This window comes from Galeopterus variegatus, unplaced genomic scaffold, assembly GCF_000696425.1.
Source record: "Galeopterus variegatus unplaced genomic scaffold, G_variegatus-3.0.2 Scaffold1083, whole genome shotgun sequence".
Classification (NCBI taxonomy): domain Eukaryota; kingdom Metazoa; phylum Chordata; class Mammalia; order Dermoptera; family Cynocephalidae; genus Galeopterus; species Galeopterus variegatus.
In genome coordinates this window covers 316,944-341,539 of record NW_007727194.1, presented here as the reverse complement: position 1 = coordinate 341,539, position 24,596 = coordinate 316,944, and the positions used below count along the sequence as shown (strand labels likewise).

General features: G+C 32.8%; 1 protein-coding gene across 2 annotated transcripts in view; it reads right to left on the bottom strand.

The window, feature by feature from the left end:
* Positions 1 to 3,905: 3,905 nt before the first annotated feature.
* The window catches only part of PHF14 (PHD finger protein 14), a 172,764-nt gene continuing 152,073 nt past the window's right edge, over positions 3,906 to 24,596 (bottom strand). For both annotated transcript variants that reach the window (XM_008574669.1, XM_008574664.1), the window contains one exon: positions 3,906 to 4,108. In XM_008574669.1, coding sequence (XP_008572891.1) covers positions 4,034 to 4,108 — 75 coding nt within the window. In that variant the 3' untranslated portion in view covers positions 3,906 to 4,033. The remainder of the gene's footprint in view (positions 4,109 to 24,596) is intronic.

Genomic DNA, 24,596 nt, shown 5'->3' with positions numbered 1-24,596 from the left:
CTCTTGAGCATGCCTCTCTCTCGCTCGGGCCCACTCCATCTTCTCCGGACTGTACTCTTCCCTCTTTCTTTGCTAAACAAAACTGCCTTTACTTTTCATTCCTGGTGTGTCTTGTCCAATTCTCTGTTCGAGACACCAAGAACCTGTACCTAGCCAGCGGGACCTGGAATTCTCCTGCAATAGGTGGAAATGATACAGGCATCATGAAGTATAAAAGAATTGTTCTTCAGGTATTCTACACTGTTAGTTACGGGCTGACTTACAGTGTTTCTTACACCCAGCATGGGCCAAGAAACAAGCTATGTAATAGTGATAAGGAGATACACAAAACAGGAACATTTAATTTTCTAATGGTTTGTCTTCTTTAGAAATCAATTTATAGATCATACCCCAATTACTAATGTTTATAAGGACTCTTCCTAAATATAAATAATGTATATTGCCATAGACATTTTGAAAGGGACGTTAGCCAGAAAATGGCCATCTTTGAGGTAACTAGGGCCAAGCAGAAAACTTCAGTTAGCTATTAACTTGGGAACTGATAATCATCAATTCCTTGAGATTAGAGGAGGAAATGAGAAACTCACCGTATGGCTGAAACTGCCTGGAGATGAAATCGTGCCCCAAAAGGGTCCTTCTCAAAAGCTTATTTCTGTTTATCTGCCCTTAGACCCTCTTACGCTGACTTACTTTAGACATTGTGCACCTATAACTAAGGATTGAAACTAAGTTTTCATGCTTTTCTCAACTCCCTAATCAACTGCAAACAGAAGAAATCCAAGAGAAAGGCAAAGCTCCCTAGCTGATTATTAACTCACCTTCTTGCTTAAAGGAAAATTGCATCCACATTAGTTAGAGGTACCCGTCAGGTATTTTTATGATCCAGTGATGCTTGACTGAGGTTATTGTCTTTGAGCTCTCCCTAGGAGATGAGGAATCCAACCCTGAAATAACATCAAGGCCTTGAAGCTGACTAGTCCATCAACTGCAGACTCCATGACACCAAATCACCCAGTCCATCATGGGACCCTGACATCTCAGACCCACTGCTGAACCTGTGACCACCCTTTCCCTTTGCCCACAGGACAAAACTGTTACCTCACCTTCCTGCCTCTTCCCCTTTACAAACCCCAGAATAGGCATTAGAAGGCAGATGATTTTAGACTGGTCATCCCCAAGATGCCAATTATCTGAATAAAGCTTCCAATTCTTGCACCAACTTCACCTTCATTAGGACTTTGTTTTGGTGCACCTTAACATAGCTCAGAATTGAAATATCAGAAGTACTTGCACTTTACTGAAATGTGATTTGGACTGCATGTGTCCCTCCTCCCCCACTCCAGTCCAAATTTATATATTGAAGCCCTAAGCCCCAGTGTGACTATAGGGAATAAGGAAGTAATTAGGGTTAAATGAGGTCTTAAGGGCGGGGACCTGATCCGATAGGATTCCTGCCCCTTTAAGAAGACACCAGAGTGCTCACACACACTGGCTGTGCGAGCGCGCATGCGTGTACGTGCAACAAGGAAAGGCCATGTAGGATGCAGCAAGAACATCGCTATCTTCAAGCAGGGAAGAAAGCCCTCACTAGAAACCAAACCTGCCCAACCTTAATCTGAGACTTCCAGCTTTGAGACCTCTGAGAAAATAAATTTCTGTTGCTTAAGCCACCCAGCCTTGGATATTTGTTATGACCGCTTGGGCTGACTAATATCTAATATATGCTATATAATATAAAAAATACAACATGCATAATTTGATTCAAATATAGTGACTAGCTTAATCACAGTCACATAATAACATTGTAGCAGTATAATACTTATATGTATGTACATAGAGCATGAAGGTATGGACCCTAAAAATTTTAATAATTCATACACAAAACTTTTCCTAAAAGAAATTTAAGGTGATTTTATCTTATTACTGACTGTCCTAAATCAAAGGGTATGTATTTTTGAAAGACTTTCTAAAAAAAGGAAAACTGGGGTTTTAAATATTAAAGATATCACTTAAATATTCACAACGCCTTCAGGGTGGCTGAGTGTCACCATGCCTCTCACACTCAACAGCTTATTGCAGAAATACAAGTATTAAGATATGAGATGACAGCACACTAGTAACTGAATAAACAGTCTACTGAAAAATATGGCCAAAGACTTTGTAGAGAAGCAATAAGTGCTTTCATACTTGTCTCATCATAACTCAATGTAAAAATGATAAAATGGGATTTTCACGTTGTGGAGTAAATTGAAGGGTAGTTATAATGGTTTCACTTATTTCACTTAAACCAAAGTCTTCAAAATGAATTAAAGTGTAGCGAAGAAGTTGGAGAAGACAAAGAACTGAAGGAGAGGCAGCAGGTGATGAATGAGGTGCTAAGAAAGACTGTATATTTTTAGGAAAGAAAGTGGATCAAAAGAGCAATGGTATTAAAAGGTATTACACATTGATTACATGTGATATGCTGAGGTAAGATTGCTTGGGTTTGAACTCTTGTCTGCCAATTACAAGTTACATAACCACGGTTAATTTATTCCCCCATGTAAGCCTCCAATTCATCACTGGTAAAATAGGAAAAGCAATAGTACCTATCTTGTGTGTTCACAGGAACAATTAAGTGGCATAACACATGCTAAACATTTAGCACAGTACCTGCAACATAATAAATATGTAAGCTATGATATGAATCACATACTACTGCTGCTTTTCAAAAGCAACACTATGGATATAATCCCAATCTGTGTGAATGTGGGTATTTTGAAATAGAATGTTGTGGGAAAAACTGTCATATTAATTATTGTATTTGCTTATTGCAAAGTCCTCTGCAGACTCTGAGTTGTTGTCTCAGCCCTTTCTTCAGCTTAAGATCATCGCTCCAAAATTCATCCAGGGAGTCCACTCTGTGGGCTATAGATGTTTTCCTGATATCCACAGTCAGATTATTTAAGGCTATCTTTCAATGAATTGTCTATCTTACCTACTTGCAGTTTTCCCCCATGTCAGCCCACTGTATTATTACAGCTGCCAGCAACTGTCATACGTTTATTGAGTCTGTCAGATGCATGTGATAAAAATACGACTCCAGGGAAAATACACTGATTCCATTCCCACAGGGAGGAAGTTGCATGCTGGCATTCTCTTATAAGCCTCCCAAAGTTCTACCTCTCATTTTAAGAAACTCTGCCCTACATAAATCAAATACGCCAGAAACATTTGGCTCTGCAAATCACAAGCAGATTCATTGCTCCTGCTGTAGTTGGCAAATAGGCAGCTTGAAAACTAGAACTAGAGACAGTAAAATGACTGGTTACTGAGATCTCTGAAAAAATAGGAATTAAAGGGATTTTGGAAAATTTCTAAGTCAAAGAAACACATATGGAAACTATTTTTTATATGTCTAGAAAGAGTGCATAGGGCTCTGCACATAGTAGGTCCTTAGTAAATATTGCATGAATTAAAAATCATGGCACTACTTCTGTCATAGAAAATGTTAAATTATCATTTCTTTTTAGTCTTTCCCTGCAATCCTAGCGTATCATGTGATATATAAGTTGATCAAATCAGAAAATATCTCATCTGTGGCACTGACTGGTTTTAAGTGTTTTTATGTGCAAGTGTTCCTTGTTCATTTTTGATTTTTGGTTTTCTTTATATTGATAATTGAAATTCTGTTAAGGATCTTGAAGAACACAACAGAGAGTAGTAAGAAGAAAAAAGACTTTCAGAATTTTCTTTCAGGTCACCCAGATGTGTTAACACTTAAGTTACAAATAAAAGAAAATTCTGTCTCTGCTCCCAAATTTCAATTAAGAATTTTTTTCCTTTTAAAACCATTTTAAAGATCAAGATTTTAAATAAAAGTTGAAATTGTTCTAAAACATATACAGATGCCAAGTACTAGCTCCTATTTCATTTTCAACAACTTTATTGAGAAATTTTGCAAATTAGTTTTTACAATTGAACATATTACAATTAGAAATTTTACCTGCTACTACATAAATTGCAAACTTTTCAAAACACTACAGAAAATCCTTTATTTCTTTGGATTTTTCTGATCCATGCTGAGCTCCTGAGATATATTTTTTCTTTCAGCTTCATTTTCATCTTCCTGTGAAATAAATTTAAGAAAACATTAAAATACAAACTTTAGGGCATTTTATCAGTTATACTTAATACATTTTTAACTGTACTTATCTGTAGAACTACAAACTATTGTGATTACAGTAACCCTACGGAAAAGGCTATAAACACAAATGGTAAAATTAAGTAACATTTAAATATTTACAGTGGGTGCTGTTTTACAGTACACACTGACTAAAATTTTTTGATATGTTTTTAAAAGCAACTGATCTTATCAATGTCCCCAAAATTACTTTTGAAAACACCTGCCACTAGAAAGAGTTCTTTGTAGGGGGTGAACCAGATATTTTTATTTTACTGTTTGATAAAAACCAATAAATTTAACTTCTAAGACACTTTATGTGCTCCAGCATGGCATTTTCTCCCATCTAGCATACTTTCTTGACAGGTCTGCCAATTTTTCAATTACTTGTACCACCATATGTTATCTGAAGATCAGTCAGGTCTAAAATGGGAAACATGGGCATGTCAGGCTGTAGAATGCTTACAATCTTCCACAGTTTCGATTCTAAGCGGTGGCCTCATAATTCACAGCAGGTTCCTGTGGAACATGGTGAATAAATGAAGTCACATCATAATGTCTGCTTCCATAGAAATGAAGTGCATCTTGTGTTCAATATTAAATGGTGACCTTCAAAGTATAAATAATGAGAGCCTGGAAAAATATTTCATCTTACAATTTGTAATCCATTTTATCATACATGCTTCTTCAGTAGTACCCAAGTACAAAGCAGTCCTGCTTTCCTAATACATCTGATTTATCACATAAGATCTTTCATTTTTATTAAACTCAAAGGGCATTGTTTAACTCCTTACTGAGTTAATTAAAGCATGAGAAGCAATTTCTTAAGCATCTCTAGACAACAGTAATAATATCAGTATCATCGAAAACTTCACCATGCATCACTTTATCTGATAAAATCAAATTCAATGTAATTAAATTGTTGAGTTCTGCGTGCGTACTTAAGTAAATGCAATTCAAGGCGTGTGTGTGTGTGTGTGTGTGTGTGTGTGTGTGTGTGTGTGTGTGTATATATTTGTTTGCTATGAAAAACCACAACCCTTGCCTATATGACTGATGTGGAGAAACCTTCCTTAACATACTTTGTCTTTCTACAGTCAACAAAGTCTAAATCACAATACCAGGAAAGTAGAGAAACTATCAATATTATCAATCCATCTGAGTTATTATAGTTATATAGGACACCAGGGATGGAGTTTTTGAATATCACTGGCAATGTAACTTTAATATATTTTTTCAAGCATAATAATCACTGTATATCATGTATTTTTTTCCCCAATTTATTTCTAGTGAGTAGAGATATTCAATTATGCTCAACTGATTCTTGAAAATTCATTAATGAACAGGCAGTTTCCACTTTTAGACAAAAGTTCCTAAAGATTATACTTTAATTACATCCTAATAAAAAGAAAATCTTACTTTACATTTTCCTCTGTCTTCTTCAGGTGAGACACTGTCAGAAAGTGTTAAATCAGCAGGTAAAGATAGCAAGAAATTCTTAGGTAGCATTGAATTTGTCAATATGTTCCTCAAGGCAGGGTTTTATCTTCTTTATCTTATATTCTTACCATTTAACAGGGCACACTTAGTATCTAGCTGGAATCCAATAAATGTTCTCTAAACTATGTAAAACAGTGGAGTAATAAATTAATAAAAGAGAGGTCTGCCTGAACTAAAATGTAATTTGGAAAAGCATAATATCATTCCTTATCCAGTAGTAACATTTCCAGCAATTTTAACTTACTATAACAGCATTGAAAACAGAAATAAGCACCAATGTTTGAAGCAACATGAACCAGAATAGCCATTATCAAGCTCATATCCTTTAATCTGCAGAAGAATGGAGCCTTTACCACATAGTCTACTAAGTTTCCACACCAATGTGACTTCCTGGTTTAACAAGTTTGGTTATCTAGTTTTCCCTAGCAACCTTCAATGCTGCCCAAAGTCAAAACAGAAATGTAAAGGCTTAAAAATAACGAGGACTAGGAAGTATCTATACACTTTGCTTTCATATTTAACCATGAATACAAACTATAGGACTACATTAAGAAAAATAAAATTTCCCAACTTCCATTAATTTGGATCTGGTTTAATATATGAATAAGATGCATGGAGATATGCTAGTAAATTAACATTCTTAATATAATGTCAATATTTTTCTTAGTAATAAGGATAGTTTATAATTGCATGTCTCTTCTAACACTGCCTCCTGTTCTGAACAGGTTGATAACTGTTTCAAACCTTTCTTTACGTTGAGGACTTGTCTTAAAATATCTTGCTTTTTTATGCTTTTAAATCACTTAAGACCCAATCTCTTTAATCCCTTATATAAGGATAGTTGTGATCTAGATGTAGAAAAAGATTATGGAGGGATGGAAAAGGCATTCAACTCTAATTGCTGGAGTACAACATTAAATTTGCTGTGGTATAACATCATCAAAATAATAGTAATATATTTTATCATAAATAAAAGCATTAGAATTGATCCAATAAAGCTCCAGAGGGGACTTTTTTGGAAGTGCTAATTTGTGCCTTTAACACTAAAAGTCTGTTTTTCTGAGAACTTTATGTGCAGTTCAAGATTAATAAAATCATTAAAGTAGCTCAGGCAGCAAATCAAATATCATTGACAAATGACTGCATAATGAATAAAGCAGCAAAGAAAGGAAGCTTTTCACCAAAGCATTTCTTTACTATTAGATTTAAAGGCAAGCAAGAATTCCTTCTGATAGATGGCAATTTTTTTTCACTCTCTGCTAAGATAAGACATCTGTTTGTTCCCATTGAAAGAAGACCTTTGCTACAAGGATCATTTTCTTAGTGACAGCCTTGACAAGTTTGACATTTGTTTTATGAAATGTTCTGAAACAGCCAGCAAGAAAATGTAACCTTTGAGGCTACTGGAAAGTAGACAGGATTACCTCTTAATGTTTAAACTTGTTAATTCATACTCCAGAAAAAACGTTGCCTTATAACAACCCTGCAGATCTGCTAGTTATGTGTGGAATTTCAAGAAGGTGCACTCATAATAATAATACCCATAAACCCAATACCTAAATGTGGTTCCTTAGCCTTCTTGCTCTTTTTGGAGTAAGGAGAATAATTTCTAGACACACATGGACCAACTAATAATGGCCTAATGCTCTAGGTGGCAATGCGAGACTATAAGAGTTATTCTAACAGAAGGGAATTTAAAAACACTGACATGTTAATCTAACCTAAATCTCTCTTACTAATGAATAAAACTTGCAAGATTATGTTTAAATGTTATTCAGCTTGTCCATCAATTTGGGATGGAGGAGCCCATTTGTTTTTCCTCATTTACAAATATGATTTAGTTCTCATAATAGTTCAAAGAATTGATGCCAATAAATAAAACCTATCCATCTTTCTTTTCCTTTCTTGTAAGAGGTAACCAACTCCAAATAATGGCTAATTATTTTATCACCTGGAATTTCTAGCTTAGGTAATATCTGGACTCAAATTATAGTCTATGAGTACAGATGACTCTATATTTACCTTGTAGACTGCCAAATTTTAAATGATTTCTTTTAAAGTTAGGATTATACAAAGCAGCAACCTCCCCACTGTTCCTTTATATATTTAAAGATATAAAAGTACCTTCATAGTAGAGAAACCTGGAAAATATCACCTAACCAAGTGATCAAGGTTAACATCACCAGTATTTACACCAATCCCTTGATATGATGCAGTAAAAAGAACACATTGCCTCTACTCTCTGGTATCCTTCCTTATAAAATATAATCTCAACCTAACCATGAGAAAACATCAGATAAACACTCTACAAAATAACAGAACAGCAGACATCAAAAGTGTCAAGGTCATGAATGGAGCTATCACAGATTGGGAGACGAAGGGGACATGATAACTAAGTGCAGAGTGGTATCCTGGACAATAACAAGGACATTAGTGGGAAAACTGGTAAAATTTGAATATGATCCATAGAATAATTATCATCTTGATGTTAATTTCCTGGTTTCAGTAATTGTGCTATGGTTATATAAGATGGTAACACTACAGAACACTGGATGAAGGGCAAATGGGAATTCTCTGTACTATTTTTGCAACTTTTCTGTAAGTTTAAAAATATTTCAAAGTAAAAAGATTTAAAAAAAAGAAAATAAAAATGACTACTTAATGAAAGTTTGCTAAATTAAAGCAAGTAAAATGTAAGGGCAAAGATTTTACAAGAAAAAATTCAAGGCATTGAACTATACAGCTAAAATAAATCGTTTTCCATCATTCTACTTCAAATTCCTTTTTGTTTTTTTGACTGGTAAGGGGATCGTAAGTCTCGGCACGGTGTGGTCTGCACCATGCTCAGCCAGTGAGCGCACTGGCCATCCCTATATAGGATCCGAACCCGCGGCCTCGGCGCTAACAGCGCCGCACCCTCCCGAGTGGGCCACGGGGTCGGCCCTTAAATTCCTTTCTTAAGTACCTAAGATATTCATAATGGTGATATGATTGATTTTTATTTTCTTGTCTGTGCTTTCCTGTATTTTTTTACTTTTCTACTCTGAGCACAGATTACTTTCACAATAAAAAAAACCTAAGCTTTCCTTTATTAAGTATCTTTATAATCTGGCCATATAAACTACTTTCAGAAATAAGTAAGAACGACAGGAGCCTATGTTTACGAAGAGAATGATGTCAGTAGTTTTTACTTTACCACATTTGCTACTCACAGTGGGCAAAGACACATGGTGGTACAAGAGTAAAATGCAGTGAGAAAGTGCAGACAAGCACTAACTTAAAATGCTTCTATTTTCCTATATTTTCCTCAGATTTTAAATATTCCCTTTGACTAATCAGAGAAGAAATAACTATTGTAACTGGACTCAAATTAACAGTCAAAACTATCTGTATGCTTTAATAATGGTCCTTTTTACTGGAAATGTAAATACTTACAGCTTTTAGGGGAAAAATATGTAGAAACATTCAACTTGTTCTAATTGTTGGTAGTTATAGAACAAGTGCGGAAAAGCAATATAAAATGTATTGTTTCAATGTGTGATCAAGAACTACCTTCTTTTATTCATTTAAAACATACAGTAGATAGTACTCTCAACAGCATTTAAGACTGTGCTTTTAATACAGAAAATATGCTAGTGCTGCACAATGAGGAAAAAATTTATCTTAATAACTGGAAAAATACTGATGATAATGAAAATGTTTTAGGCAAAATGAACACGCTACATGCTTCAGACTAAAATTAATTAGAGTTTTTAATGTCTTACAACTCCACTATAATTCTTTAAATGGTGCATTTACTTCATAGTAATAAACACTTGGATCATTAAGTAAAGTGCAAAATGTGTGTTATGTGCTACATTTAACAACCTTTGCCCCTTTTTTCTGTACTTCTGCATTCAGTTTTCCAATGCATTGAATAAGCAATTGAAGACCACAATTAAATTTCCTGACTTTGCATATTTGAGATTCTTATTTCATTTAATACAAAAGGCAATTAATCTACCATTTTACAACTGAATTCCAACTTTAGTGGGCCATGATAGATACTGAAATGAACTTACAAGAAATGCTTAATTAAATTTACTATAAAAAGCATAAGAAAAATTTTTTATGACAGAAGTTGCATATTTAATTAGAAATTCTAAGTTTATATTATAAAATCAAAGTAACTTGGGGCATTCTTGGTAAACCCAGCTCAAACACATATGTCATTAACTAGAATGGAGCTATTTTCTAAATTTTTACCTTTTTTTGCTACTTAATGATTCAAACAAAAAACAGTTAATCAAAGGAATCTACCTTTAATATTACAAAATCATATCCCTTAACAGCAAATAAGAATACAAAAAGGGCAGTAATGAGTTCCTAATTTCAAGTATGAAAATACATGAATAACAATTTCTTTGTGTGAGCAATGACTTCTCTCTCTAATTCATGATTCTGAAGCAGATCTAATGGAGTAAGTTAGCTTTTCTAAGTCTTAAGCTCTTCCTGTCACTTCTTATTTCTTTGTGGTGGCTTTTGGTAGCAAAATGGGTCAGTTAAAAATGAGACTGTGGATTTCCCACATATGATATGAAACCAAGAGAAAAATCACGTCAACCTAGAAAGAAAGACCCTCAGAATCGGCACGGCATCAAAAGAGGGCATACTTACACTAAAGGAAATGAAAAACAGTGAGCGGACAGTGAGAGACTTGTAAATTAAATAGGATAAAAGAAAGGAAATGAATGATGGATAGCCAAGTGTGAGTTAGGGTAGACTCAATGAGCATAAACCCATTCTGTAACTTTATATCTTCTCATAAACATGAAAAAGCATAAATTTTATAACGCAAATTTTTAGGTGTTTAGTTTAAGATATAGTTCTAATCTGAAGGGGCTAAGAATACTATAATAGTCTTTTCTTCTTCTGACAAATGAGTTCTTGTATAAGTATGTTTGATAATCCCTAAGGAGCTTATGTTCCTGAAGACTGAAAATTCTCCTCCTCTAGTAGATTTATAATATCCAGGAAATAAGAATGGAAGTGTATGCTAGAAATCTACATCAGAGGCCCATATATTGGTAACTTTCCTTCAATTATAACATTTTTGGTTTAAAAGATATTACCTGCTTTTGAAGTATTTAGGTTTATAAGTTGGTATATAGTCAGCACTGATTATAGAAAAAAACAAAAACAAAACCCCTCCTCAAATTTCACAAGGGGTCGACATAAATGTATTTTGAAATGAGGACAGCATATGTTCAATATACATTAATTAAAAGTTTACAGGATACTAAGACATGATATTTGAAGAAGTTCTTGAGAAAATATTTTATACAAATCATTTCCTACTTGTTGAATGTAACATTTCAAAAATCCCAAATGTGCTAATATTTAAAGATGGTACACATAAACTTCTACTTTTCCCACAGGTACTCAAGGAGAACAGACATTTCTAAACTCATGTTGTTTTTCTTTTTTGCCCTATCTACACTTGCAGGTTTAAATTTCCATGAGTTTAAAAATTCTACCAAATTAAAATGAGGCAAAAATAATGTCAAAAATGTTCAAGATAGGCAAGGTCACTACAGTTCCATAGCCAAGAGATTTCTCAGGTGGGATAAAAATCAGTTGATACTTATATGTAACATATATTATTTATTCATTAATATAAGCAACAATCATGATGCCGGAATTGGCCATTGTGAAAGTAGTGCCTTCTTTAATAGGATGTGACAGCATTTTGTTTATCCTTCATTGGACAATGAGGATTTTAATGCAGCACAGACTGAAAAGGCACTACAGGTATTTAACATTTTTTGCTTAGTCAGGCCTTAAAGTTAATTTTTACCAAAACTGACTTCTATATTGTCATTAGGAAAATCATAATCATAACATTTGGACATTTTAATTTATACCACAATAAAAAATAATAGAAAATACTAAGAATATAATTTACATTTCCTTTGCTGAGTCTTTATGTTCTAAACAAAGAATAGTTATAGCTCATATTACTGTCAAAGAAAAACTGAATTTATATAGATGGTAATGTAACAATCAATACTATTTTAGGATAGAAGATATTCAAAAAGTAAAAGGTAACACAAACTCCCTTAATGAAAATGATATTATTTACATAATAATTTGACTTTACTGAATCAAATGTATAAGATGCAAAGTGAAAACTGTTATTTGCATTAAGATACAATGTAGACTGATTTAAAGTATTCCAATACTTAAAATTCTTTTAATATTATTACTTCTGAGGCTAGATAAACTGTAAATATTTTAAGTTGACAATTTTCAGACTAAGAAACAACTTAGTATCTAAATAATAAAATGTCTATATAACAGATTTTCGATTAGGAAATTTACAAACTGTCTCAATTTAAGTTGTCTTTAATGTACAATACCTTGTTAAACAGGAAGCTGTCAAGATATTCATCTCAAAAGCCACCTCAAATTAAAAGATGGACTTCAGAGACTAATCTGAAAGCAAGTATGATATGTATGGGGTATTTCTCTCATTCTCTTATTATTAAAGTTGAAAGAATCCTAAGAGATCTCATCTAACCACCCATTTATGTATGAAAATACTGACCACCCGACTGACAAAAACACGAAATCAATTTCTTCACCAGATTCTTAAAACTACCTAGTGACTCAGAAATAAAATAAACTCCCCAAACTGTCTTCTAAACTTAAAAGAAAAGTAGTAACTTTAAAGTACAGAACCCTGACAAGCACCACCTTATCTGATTTGATCAAGATTAACAACACTAGTAATACATATTGACATCATATTCCCCTGATGTGGTGCTCTGAGAAGTGACATCACCTCTGGTCTGTGATAAACTTCTGTGTAATGCACAACTTCAATCTAATCATGAGAAAATATCAGACAAACTCAAATTAAGGGACATTCTACAAAATAACTGAGTAGTACTCTTTGAAAGTGTCAAGATCATAAAAGGCAAGAAAAGAAATGGACCTGCCATGGACTGAAAGAAATTAAGGAGACATGATGATGAAATAGAATAGGAAATCCTGGTTGGGGTTCCAGGCCAAAAAAAAAAAAAAAAAGGCACTAATGGCAAAACTGGTCAAATCCAAACAAATTCTATAGGTTATTTAATAGTACTGTACTCAGGTTAACTTCTTAGGTTTGATAATTGTTCTGTTTATAAATGATGTTAACATAAGGAGAAACTAGGTAAAGGGTATATCAGAACTCTCCATACTATTTTTTAAACTCTTTCAAAATTTAAAGTTATCTTGACATAAAAAATAAAAAAGTTGTTAGATGACTTAGAAATAAGTATACTCTGGTTTCAAGTACTATAAAGTTACCTACCAAAATAATATGCAGAGGTAGTCAGAGTTATGGATAATGAGGTTTTGGCATTTCTATGATATGAACAGCTCATTATAGACTCCACACTATAAATCAGTATTTACTACCTGGTAGTAAAATCATACAGTCATTCAGTAACTTTGAGTGATGTTTCACACCTGAATCTCATTGTCATGTTTTCTGGATTCATGCAGTTTAAGAACTATTAGAACAAGATTCAATCGTAATATGATAAGATACAACAGAATTGGTTTTTAATTTTTTCAATTGTAGTTTCTTTGGGTAGCAGATGTTCTTATTAATACTGGCATTTTATTTCAGTTCCTTTAATCAGGGGTTTCAAAATGATATCTGACTATTATCTAGAAGAAAAGTACTTTTGCTTAACGAAAGAAATTTCTACATGGCAGCATCATTTGATCTAGGACTGACGTAACTGCATATAAAATGTCAAAACAAAATGAAAATGTTAGGCAACCAACACCTACAGAACCACTTTGCTTTTTTTGTTTTTTCCCTTGGTAACCCACTGACAGATGTGATTGCATTGATCAAATAATTTTTCTATTTTACAAGAGTCTGGAATACAATTTGTACACTGATTCACATTAAACTTTTTAAGGTATTAACTCTTGAAGTAAGTTCTATTCCTAGAATCCTTCCTGTCTTCCTCCCACAAAAATTTATTGCTTAATGATTGTGTGCCAGATATTGGGCAAGGTGTTGGAAATAACAAAGAAGAATAAAATGTCTTATTGCTTAGAGGATCTCATGCTCCAATGTGGTAGAAAGGCAAGCAAATAATTACAATGCAATGACAAAGTATATAATAAAGTACATCAGGTATACAAACGTGGTAAAGAAAATTCAACCACAATATATGAGAATTTGTTTTTTTAATGATTAATATTATATGGAGTTGGGCTATGACATTAAAATAATATACCTTTCCTCATGCCCAAAAAGATTAATATTGTGAATCTTTAAAACAAATACTTCTCAATGTAACTTATACTGCTCTTTTATTAACATAAACTCAACATCAAGGATGACACATTTCAGAAATAAACTTCTACTTAGAAAGTGAATTTTTAAAACTTTACTCCCAACTGAACAGATTAAGATGCCTCAAATATACTTATTTCAAGTTGAATGCTATTTTCCCCAGAGTGGACCCATTAATCTTCATATTTTTTTTAGAAATTAATAGCTCATGAGACATCCAAGTAACACATCTCCTATGGCACATTAATTTTTCATGAATCAAAAAAGCTGATTTTGCCTCAAGAAAAGTTAAAAATACTACTTTAGAAAGTTCCATACAAAAATATTCCCCAGTAGTGGCACTTTATAATCAGTGTCAAAAATAGACTCTCTCTTAACTACCGTACTTCTTTTCTTTAAAAAAATGATTAAATGTTTTAAACTGTTTGCTTTAAACTGTTGCCATAATGAAAACCATCCATTGCTATGTACTTAAGTGACTGACAAAAGCAGGTCACTGGAAAATATCAAATCACTTGTAAAGCTTATCTGAAAATGCACTTATGTAACCAATGATTTATACGGCCAATTAATTAATTCTATAAGTAAAATGTATTTCCCAATAATTCATCATCTGGATATAGGACACTAGAATAAATATGTTTTCACACTGTGACATTTTCAAATACCCCATTTAAAAAAGATATACAGCAAGTATATAAGCCATCCATCTATTCCTCCCTGAGTATCAATTATGTGTTAGACACTCTGCTGGGTGCTAAAAAAAAAAAGAAACCCAAAAAGCTGTGATATATATAAGACAGACATAGTCCCTGACTTAAGGAGCTTACAGTCTGTAACTAAAATGATTACTTGAGTAATAATACCACTGTAATTATGATAAGTTCAATAAAAGAAAAATATAGTGTTATGAGAGTTTTAGTAGAAGGACCTTAAAGTTTCAGGGAAGTGCTCCACCCTCCAGAAAATGACTAATACACTGAGACCTGAAGGATAAGAAGGAAAAGAATACAGGGAAGAATATTCTAAGTAGTAGACAAAACAGTGAGAAAGTTAAGGTCAGTTGAAGCCCAGTGACAGAGAGGAAAGTAGTGGGAAATGACAAGGCAAGGGAGGCCACATTGCTTTTTTCTGGTTCTAGCATTACAACAGTGCTCAATGGCTGGTTACTTTAGATATATTTTATATTTGTTTAAAGGAAACTTGGGCATTGTGGTCAATGACTGTCAAACCTAGACTCAAACCATAACTTTGATACACACACTATTCAAAACTACTTTGAAGAAATCATTTAACCTATCTGGACCTCACTTTTCTCATCTATAAAACAGTAATACCTATTTCTGATGGCTAAAGGTATTAAATGAAATAAAATGTTAGGAGCCTAGCACAAATACTGGCTCACAGGAAGCACAAATTATTCTATTCCCTCCTCTTTCCAGGCTTAACTTTATGACAAGTTTCAATCATCAATGGCCTACTGATAAGTCGGTAGGCAGTAGGGATCTTCTTCAAAAACAGTGCTTTCTCATTATATTGAATAGAACCCAATTCCATCTTCTCTTTAATTTCTTGATCTTGCAATTTCAATGGTTTGTATTACAATATAATTGTTTGTATTACTCAAAGATAGCAAGAGTAAATTAAAAAATAAGTTAGTAGTGTGAATGATTATGCTCAAAGGTATTCATTTATAAATTACACTTAGGGAAGGGCTAATAATTAAATAACTCCTTTAAAAATCACACCATGGTATGACAAGCAAACAGAAAGGACATTGTTGGGAAGGATGGAGGAGAGGGAGGAGGGAGGTAGGTTTCGGTAATGGGCCACAATAATCAACCACATTGTATAATGACAAAATAAAATAAAATTTGGAAGAATAAAAAAACTATAAATAAAAAAAAATAAAGAAAGAAAGAAAGAAAAGAAAAATAAAAAATAAAAAAATAAAAATCTCACCATGCTATGATTAGCATTTCTGACTGAAGTTCCTCCCAGAGTACCCTTACAGTTTGCATAATGTTGTCACTCAAGATGAATGTAAACTAATGTTTTTTCTCCCTGAATAAAGCAACAATCTTATTGTGGTGGTCCAATTGAAATGAAAACAATGTTGGCAATCTAGGTAGGATCAACATACACGAACAATAAATAATGATTTGGTGTAAAATTAGACAAATACAGTTTACTGAATTGACTTAAGACCCTTTTAAACATATAGTTGCTCAAAAGAATAGGCTATAATCTTACAGATACAAAGAATTCTTAGATTTTTGGAAATACTGAATATTGGAGTTGGAAGATTCATTTTATCTTTCTGAAGTAATATTTAAATTTTGTTTTACTTTTACATATGTAAATGTACAGATACGACTCAAATGGATGTAACATTTTGAATTGAGGAAGTCTATATAAATATATGGCAAATGTCATTTTTCCTTATTATAAATATAATAGTAATTATTAACTAAATAGTCCAAATCACAGGAACTTCATTGTTATATAAATTCCACATAAATAACCTGGTCAAATCTCTTAGTTTCTTTCAAATGTGTTTGACTATTGTATTAGTCCATTTTTGTTATAACAAAATATGTGGAACTGGGTAACTTATAAAGAAAATGATATTTACTGCTTACAGTTTCTGAGTCTGGAAGTCCAAAGTCCATCTGGTGGTGGTGACAGTGACCCAGGGGTCTCACACTGCAAGATGGTGGAAGCAGAGAAAACAGAGAGAGACAGACCATCCTTTCTCTTCTTTTAGAGCCTCAGAACCACGCCCCTGACCACCATTTTTAATCCATTCACTACAGCATGGTCCAACAATCCAATCACCTCTTCAAGGCTCCACTTCTCAATTACCATAATAGGATATCCCAACCTCTTAACAGTCACAGTGGTGACCAAGTTTCTAATACATACAACTTGGGGGACACACAATTCAAGCTTCAGGGAGTTTTGGGGGAACATAATTCAATCCACTGCAACTATCATTATCAGAGTAGACACTATTGGAGACATGAACTGATTCTGCTTAAGACATGTACAGAAGCCTACTGGAGAGATTCTGGGAAAGTACTCCCCACTATGAGAAAAATAACCTAAGACGGGGATCACTTCCATTGGCCTCTAGGTAGTATCACATGAAATACGTGGAGTCTCTGTAGCCATCCTGTGACCCTGGGGAACAAGCCTAAGGTTAAAAGTCAACACATTGATAATGTCAGAACACACAAAGTCTTCTTTAATTAATTTAACCCTATAACCACTTAATCTCAATTCTGAATATACAAGGTATGAAATGTTAAAAGCAGTTGAGTCTTCTCTTAATTAAAAAATTCTTACCAATCCAACATTGGCATTTTTCTTAAATTTCTTATTCTACTTCTTTGAGTTCCCTTATCTTTTATTTCTTTTAACTTCACTTTAATGGATGTCCTTAGAACTCTGCTGTCCCCTTTGATAGGCTTATGTGGAGATGACCCTGCTGTCCTTTGATAACCTTTATCTGGAGATGACATCTAGCTTATGATGACTCTATTATTTTCAGCCATGACATCTATACATCAAACTGCTACTTGATGTCTCCATTGAACTTTTAATAGGGACCTCAAACACACCATGTACAAAACTCTTGCTTCTCTTCCTCTAACCTGCCACCCCACCCTCCCCCAGCCCCGAGCCATAAGGCCTCTCTTGCTTTGTAACACCCAATTGTTCAAACACAAACTTTTTAAATGCTTCCTAAATACCAAGTATTTACAAGCAAGATATGTAATTCACACAAAAGCCAGGCAAGATAAGTATTATCATAACTATTACCACTTTCTATTGAGGATTCATGACATTAAGAAAATGCTCTTGGTCACACATCTAAAAATATCAGAGGTGCTGGAATTCAAACTCAGCTCTGATTCCAAAGAGTATTTTATTTTCAATATATCATGATTACAATTAGAATTGCTCACTATCAACATATTTTAAAAGTTTCATATATTTTTCCAAAATAATTCAATTTTTGCTCAATGGATATTGACAAAATTGATTACTTAGTTATCCAAAAAAGGTCCTAAGTCTATTTTGTAGAGCTGATCAAAAAGCAATCCTCAAATCTAGAACTATTTGACAATTTCGCTCCTTGAAGATTATTTATAAAAATTTTGACAAATATAACAACTGTTTTTTGTGGATTTTCCAAGTATTCTGACAATATTTAGGATTTGTTGTGACATTTTTCCTAAATCTTATACAGAAATAGGAGAGGAAAAAATAGTATATGGCAAAATGTTGCAAGGATCAGCTTCTGAGCAATATAAAATTCTGTCATTACCTTAAGAGGGCTGATATTATGTCCTAAAATAAGCTCATATAAAGAGAATTTATTATCAGAGTCTATGGCATTCTCACTTCTTTGACAGCTACTAACAGAAAAGCTTACTTTCCAAGCAAAAAAGCCAAAAAAGCAAACAAAAAAACCCCTTCTATTTGTAAGAATCATAAGCCTCTACAGAGCCAGGTACATACAGGACTCCTGGAGCTCTTGAGAGTTCAAACTCAAGGGTCTTAAACTCTAACACAACGCTATAGTTAAAAAAATTAATACATAAAAAAGAGGAAATATACAAAAGTTAATGATTTCATGGCAACATTACGTGGAAACCATATTGTTCAATCAGAAATATGTTAAATGTTTAGAAAGTGCTATTTTTCATAATGTTTGACAATTACTCAAGAAATTTAAATTCATAACTTTCCATTATTGCATTATGACAGGATTTTTAAAATATTTTATTTTGCTTTTCTTCTTTTTTAAATTACTGGTATATCTTTTATCATAGAAAATACACAGAAAGAATGTGGCTCTTTATTCCAATTTTCTTTTAAATTAGAGAATATAGTGTATTTGAATGTTTATGTACTTCAAACTGTCACCACTGTTTGAAATGCCCTGTTGACACAGAATCTCAAAAGAATGATTAAAGCAGGATTACAATTGAGCAACAGCAGACATTTGAGACTGTGTTACCATTTTGTACCCTTTGAATTTAGTTAGCCTGACTCAACACACAAGTGGTATAATCCCATAATTAATTTGTGTTATATGTTTCATACACACCACAAGCAGCAACATAGATACGTAATACTATACTGATTTCTAGAAAGGTTCACATAAAGCTCGGCAACATTATATGCCTATTTAAGCTTTACTTAAAAAAAAATGATTATATGAAAAAATGAGGAGAAAGAATAAGAAAAACTAATGAAAAATCCCTCTCCTTTTTACCCCCCTCCCTTCCTTCTTTCTTATTTTTATTCATTCAACAATTATTTAGTGAATACCTACACTGTGCCATATGTGTAGGATAGAGAGAGAATAAACAGAGCTGATGTCTGCTCTCAAGAAAATTATACATTTGAAAGACAAATGTGTGTTTGATTTATGCCTATCTTCTTTATACCCAACAAACACAGACACCTCCACATTTCAGCAAATTAAATTATTTTGTTATGAAGTGCTGCAAGCATAGCAATAATAGTAATCACAACTTCTTATTCATAACACTTATACTAGCCCTCTGGATGTTCCTTCCTCATCCCATTCCCCTCCCTTCCTTCTTACCAGATATGACCAATTCAATGAGTTAGACATTAATCACTCTCCTGGCATGTTTTTATACTTTCACATTTTATATGAATGGTATCATACTACGTATATCTTTTGCAACTTGCACTTTATTTTCAAAATTACATTTTATATATTTATCTATGTTATACCTTCTTAATATACATATTTTCAGCTCAAAATTTGGCATCACACACTAGAACATTCTGGCTAAAGTGCTAGGTGATGATAAATATATCACTATTATTTAATCTTGTTTTGGAGATATTCGTCATCATAACAAGAAAAGTGAAAGATATGAAGTATAAAATTGTAAAAGGAGGTAAAACCATTCCTGTTTGTTGCATGATTAGAAAATGTCAAGAGAATCAATTGAAACACTGTTATAAGAGAATTCAGTAAGAACCTCTATTGATAATATGAGGAAAATCAATGGTAGGTAACAATGAAACTATAAATTATTCAAACAATGTTTAAATTCTTTATCAGTACTCTTTTAATTATCTCCCTAAATTTCAAGACTGATTAAAGCAGAAATATTGCCCACTATGTATAATTCCAGAAAGAGCAAATTGATATATTAAATAAGCAATTCACATTTGAAAGGTGAATTACATGCCAAGATAAATCACAAGATATTTTCAACATATTTCTTTTCTAGACTACTCTCTTCTAGAGCCATAAGATTTCAGAGCTAGAAGGTACCTTATTTGAAGATCATTTCATCCATTCTTTCTACTCTGTAGATAGAGAAGGCATTTTCAAGAGTGCATAACTTACTTTTCCAGAGTTGGGCAGCTAATGGTAGAGTTGGAATCAGAATTCATGTCTCCTCAACAGCAGTCTGGAACTGTCTGCCATGATGGGACAGTACTGACTTACTGACCATAATGAGTCAATCTGATTTTATATGAAATGATGGCAAATATAGCTTGTACAAAAAAAAAAAAAAAAGTATGTGTGTGTGTATCCTATAAATTGAATTGATATTGAAAAACAATTGTGATGTTCAAATGCCTACATAAGCACAGCAGAAAATGCATAGGTTTTGGTGTCAGACAAACCTACTTGAATCCTGCTTTAGCACTGATTGTTGATGTAACCTCGGAAAAGGCATGACTCATCAGTCTGTTTCCTGACCTGTAAGATGGAAAAAAAAACAAAAACCAAAAAACCCCAAAACCCAACCTCAAAGAATGACTTTGGGTTTAAACCAAAAAATACATAATTATCTATACAAATTATTCTAGCAAAAATATTTATAACATAGTAGATACTCAAAATAATGTTAGCTATTATTATTATTATTGTAAAGTTTAACATATATTAATATATTTCCAAAAATTGTGGTCCAAAGTTGAGCTCAGATGCACATGGTTGGAGAAAGGGCTTTTGCTTTTAACCAGAATAAAAATGATCATTTTTGCTTCCTTTTCTAAAATACTACCTTAGTCTTTCAATACAAATGATAATTGTTATATTAAGCTTATAATATATGTGTTTTCTATTTGTTTCTTAATCTACAAATATGTGAGTGTCTACTATGTGCCAGGTTCTGTTTTAGGAGACAAGGAAACAGAAGTGAGCAACAGCATATCTTTGTCCTCATGGACATTAAAATCCAATAGGGAGAAACAGGCAATAAACTCTTAACAGATAAATAATTTCATATTTTGGCACACTTTTTCTTAGGCAAGGTATTCAGGGAAGCCCCTCTATAAAAGAGGTGACATTTGAACTGAGAAATGAATGACTTCAAGGAGCCAGTCATGTTTCAAGAAAGAGGGAATGCATAACTATTGAGTTTGACAAGAAAGAGATTGTAAGTGACCTTAACAAGAATCACTTTATTGGAGTAATAAGGATCAAGGCCTGGCTGAAATAGTTTAAAGAGGGAATGAGAGATGCTATTTTGCACTTCACCCTTCCTCCTTAATTACAGGAACATGGCTGTAGTAACTGGAGCTATGGCAGCCATCTTTGAATCATAATGGAAAGACACACACACACAAAAATCATAGTAAAATCATTCCTGATGGCCTTGAGCTGCTGACAATACTATCTCTAGGTGTTCTGTTAAGTGTTATATTTTGTATCTCCTATATTTAATCAAACCTTTCTTGCAGCATAAACACATACCCGCTCCCACCAAACAACATATGATGTGTTCTCTATTCTGGTCTCTCAGCTTTCAGCTCAAATAAGAAACAAACAAAAAAGAGCTACGGCACTGATTCACATAAAAAGTAAGTCCACTACACATTACTGTAAACAGAACATTTTTCAGCATCTCATTTTAAGTTTACATGTCCTAGTTATGCTGGAAATGACCATATGGTGACATGTATGCATAGCTGAATGTATGAAAGGATAACTCTCACACATAACAGAGTTCTATAAATGCTTTGTAAAAAGTATGCATATTCGTTGCCTTATATTCTCAATCTTAAACAGGTAGACAGTCAAATCCGAATTATCTTCCCATCTTCAATTTAGTATTCTGAGAATTATCTTTATATAATTGTATTTGTAATCAGAAGGTGCATGATATTTTATACTCTCTCATTTATTTCTTATCTACATTTCCAATTTCAGAGGAAAAAGAGAAAATGGGGTGAGGAATTTGAGGTCCTGAGTATATAACTGTTTAGAAATTTTGCTGTAGTACAGAAATGGGCCAATAGCTGGAGAAGGGAGGAGTACAATGTTAGAGTCTCTGAAAGAAAAGAAGATATTAAAACGTATGCTGTCAAGAAAATATTAAGGAAGTGAAAAGATTTCTCCTGAAGAAACAAAGATAATTCCCATTAGATAGTCCTGCAGTATTAGTCTCAAAAACAAAGTCTTAGATCATACTAAAATTATTTGATTTCAAAATATAATTTTGTAATATGTAATTAAATACTCTATTGTAGAAATCCTCACACTTTGACTGGAAAGCACTAGAAACTATATCATAAAACAGACTGTCATAAGCCTAGATTTTCTAAAAATAATTTTAATATCATAATGAAATCAATTTAATTATAATAATTTTATTATTTTTTAATTTTAGTTTATAATAAAAAATTTAGGATCCACACATTCAACAGTTTATCTGCCGTTACTTTTTTTAAAAAATAATTTGAGTTCAAAATATGCTTTTTTATTTTCCTCAGTTTACTTTCGAATACTTGTACTAATCTAACAAGTTTAAAATATGGTAATGTCTAACGTATCCAATAGAATTGAAAGAGGAAAAAACTAAAAGGCTAGTTTCTATGATGTAAATTTACTGTGTTAATGAAACAGAATTATGGTAATATTCCATATATCTACAAGGCATGTTACCTTTCATGTTTGTTATTATATTTCCCTTATGGTACAAACAAAGCATATAATTATTTGATTAGAAAAGTAGTTCTTTAAATAGATGAAATTAACTATGTTAATAAAACTTACTGTTATATAATTGTGACAAAACTGTATTTACTGTTTTAGGGCAACAGTAATTTTAAAACTAGAAAAATGCTTCCACAAATTATACAAGTAAATCCGCAACTTTGTATTATCATAAAAACTATCTGGAAATGCTAAATTATTTTCTGCCCATAGTAAAGTAACTACCTAATCAACATTTTGGAGATTTGCTCATTTTTAGTCTATTTAAGTTAATAGCAGCAATAATGATACCATAGTGGCTTTTTAAAAACTGTGAACTTTCAGACATGAAGGTTATATGCACACAAGAATTGTTTTTCCTCCTAAAGCGTCACTGAAATGGCCAATGGAATTAAGAGAAAGAGAGAGAGAACTGAGGGCATATACCTGCAATAGTACTGGAATAGAGGGAAAACTCCTACCACATTCTAAAAATATCAAGACTATTTCCCTGCTCCCCTGTTTTAACAGTACCTTGGGATCTTCTTCCATAGCTCTCATATCACTTACCTATATATATTTGATAGACTATAAGCATCAAGAGGACGGTTTGTCTCCTGACAGAGATACCACAGTACTCCCAGCAACTATCGGCTAGGCCTTACACTTACAAGATGCTCACTAAGTATTCGTTAAATGAAGGGGGGAAAAAAAAGCTAGAAAACAGTAGAACAATATGCTAACAGTGGTTATCTCTGGGAGGTAGACTAGGACTTTGTTCATCTATTTTTCCGCATTTTTCAAATGATCTATAATGAACATGTTACTTGCTTAATGAAAACAAAATGATTACATTCAAAAAAAGTGCAGTTTTTAAAGTAATCTGTCATTTAATTCCTTACTAAATAAATCACAGATATGGAAAAATATGAAAAAAAAAGGTAATGATTAAAATAAATTAATGCTGCACAGTTATTTACAGAAAATGTTTACTCTAAGTGAAGTTTATATATTTTATTTATAAATTACTATAGCATACCACCTTTAAATAATTATTTAGGGACACACTTTTTTTTTTTTTTTTGGTAGCTGGTCAGTACAGGGATCTCTAGCCCTTGGTGCTTAGGATCACCTTTTAGTACACAGATCATAGTGCAATAAAATTCTGTTTTTCACTGTTGGAAAAGCCAATATCAAGCCAAAATCAGAAATGTAAATTTAGATTTCCAAAGCAAGGCAAATATTTCTGATATAATTAAAACTTTTTGTATTACTAATTTTTAAATAATGTGGATCAAGTAGTATATAGCTTATTCCTATACTACACAAATATTTCACTGTACAACAAAAATCCAGGCAGTACTAAATTACAGGGCTATGATTTCTGTGTGAGCAGAAAAGAAAATCTAGATTTTTCAAACTGATAACCTTTATGATGTTAGGCAACTACCTATTCATTTATTAAGCTTATCACTGTATATTTGATAGAATAATAATTTGGTTTTGAGAACTTACAGTAGAAAACTACATAGTATTAACATAAGAACTGTTTCACTTATATTTTATTGCATTAGTGAACATGTGACTAAAGCAAAATCTTGCCA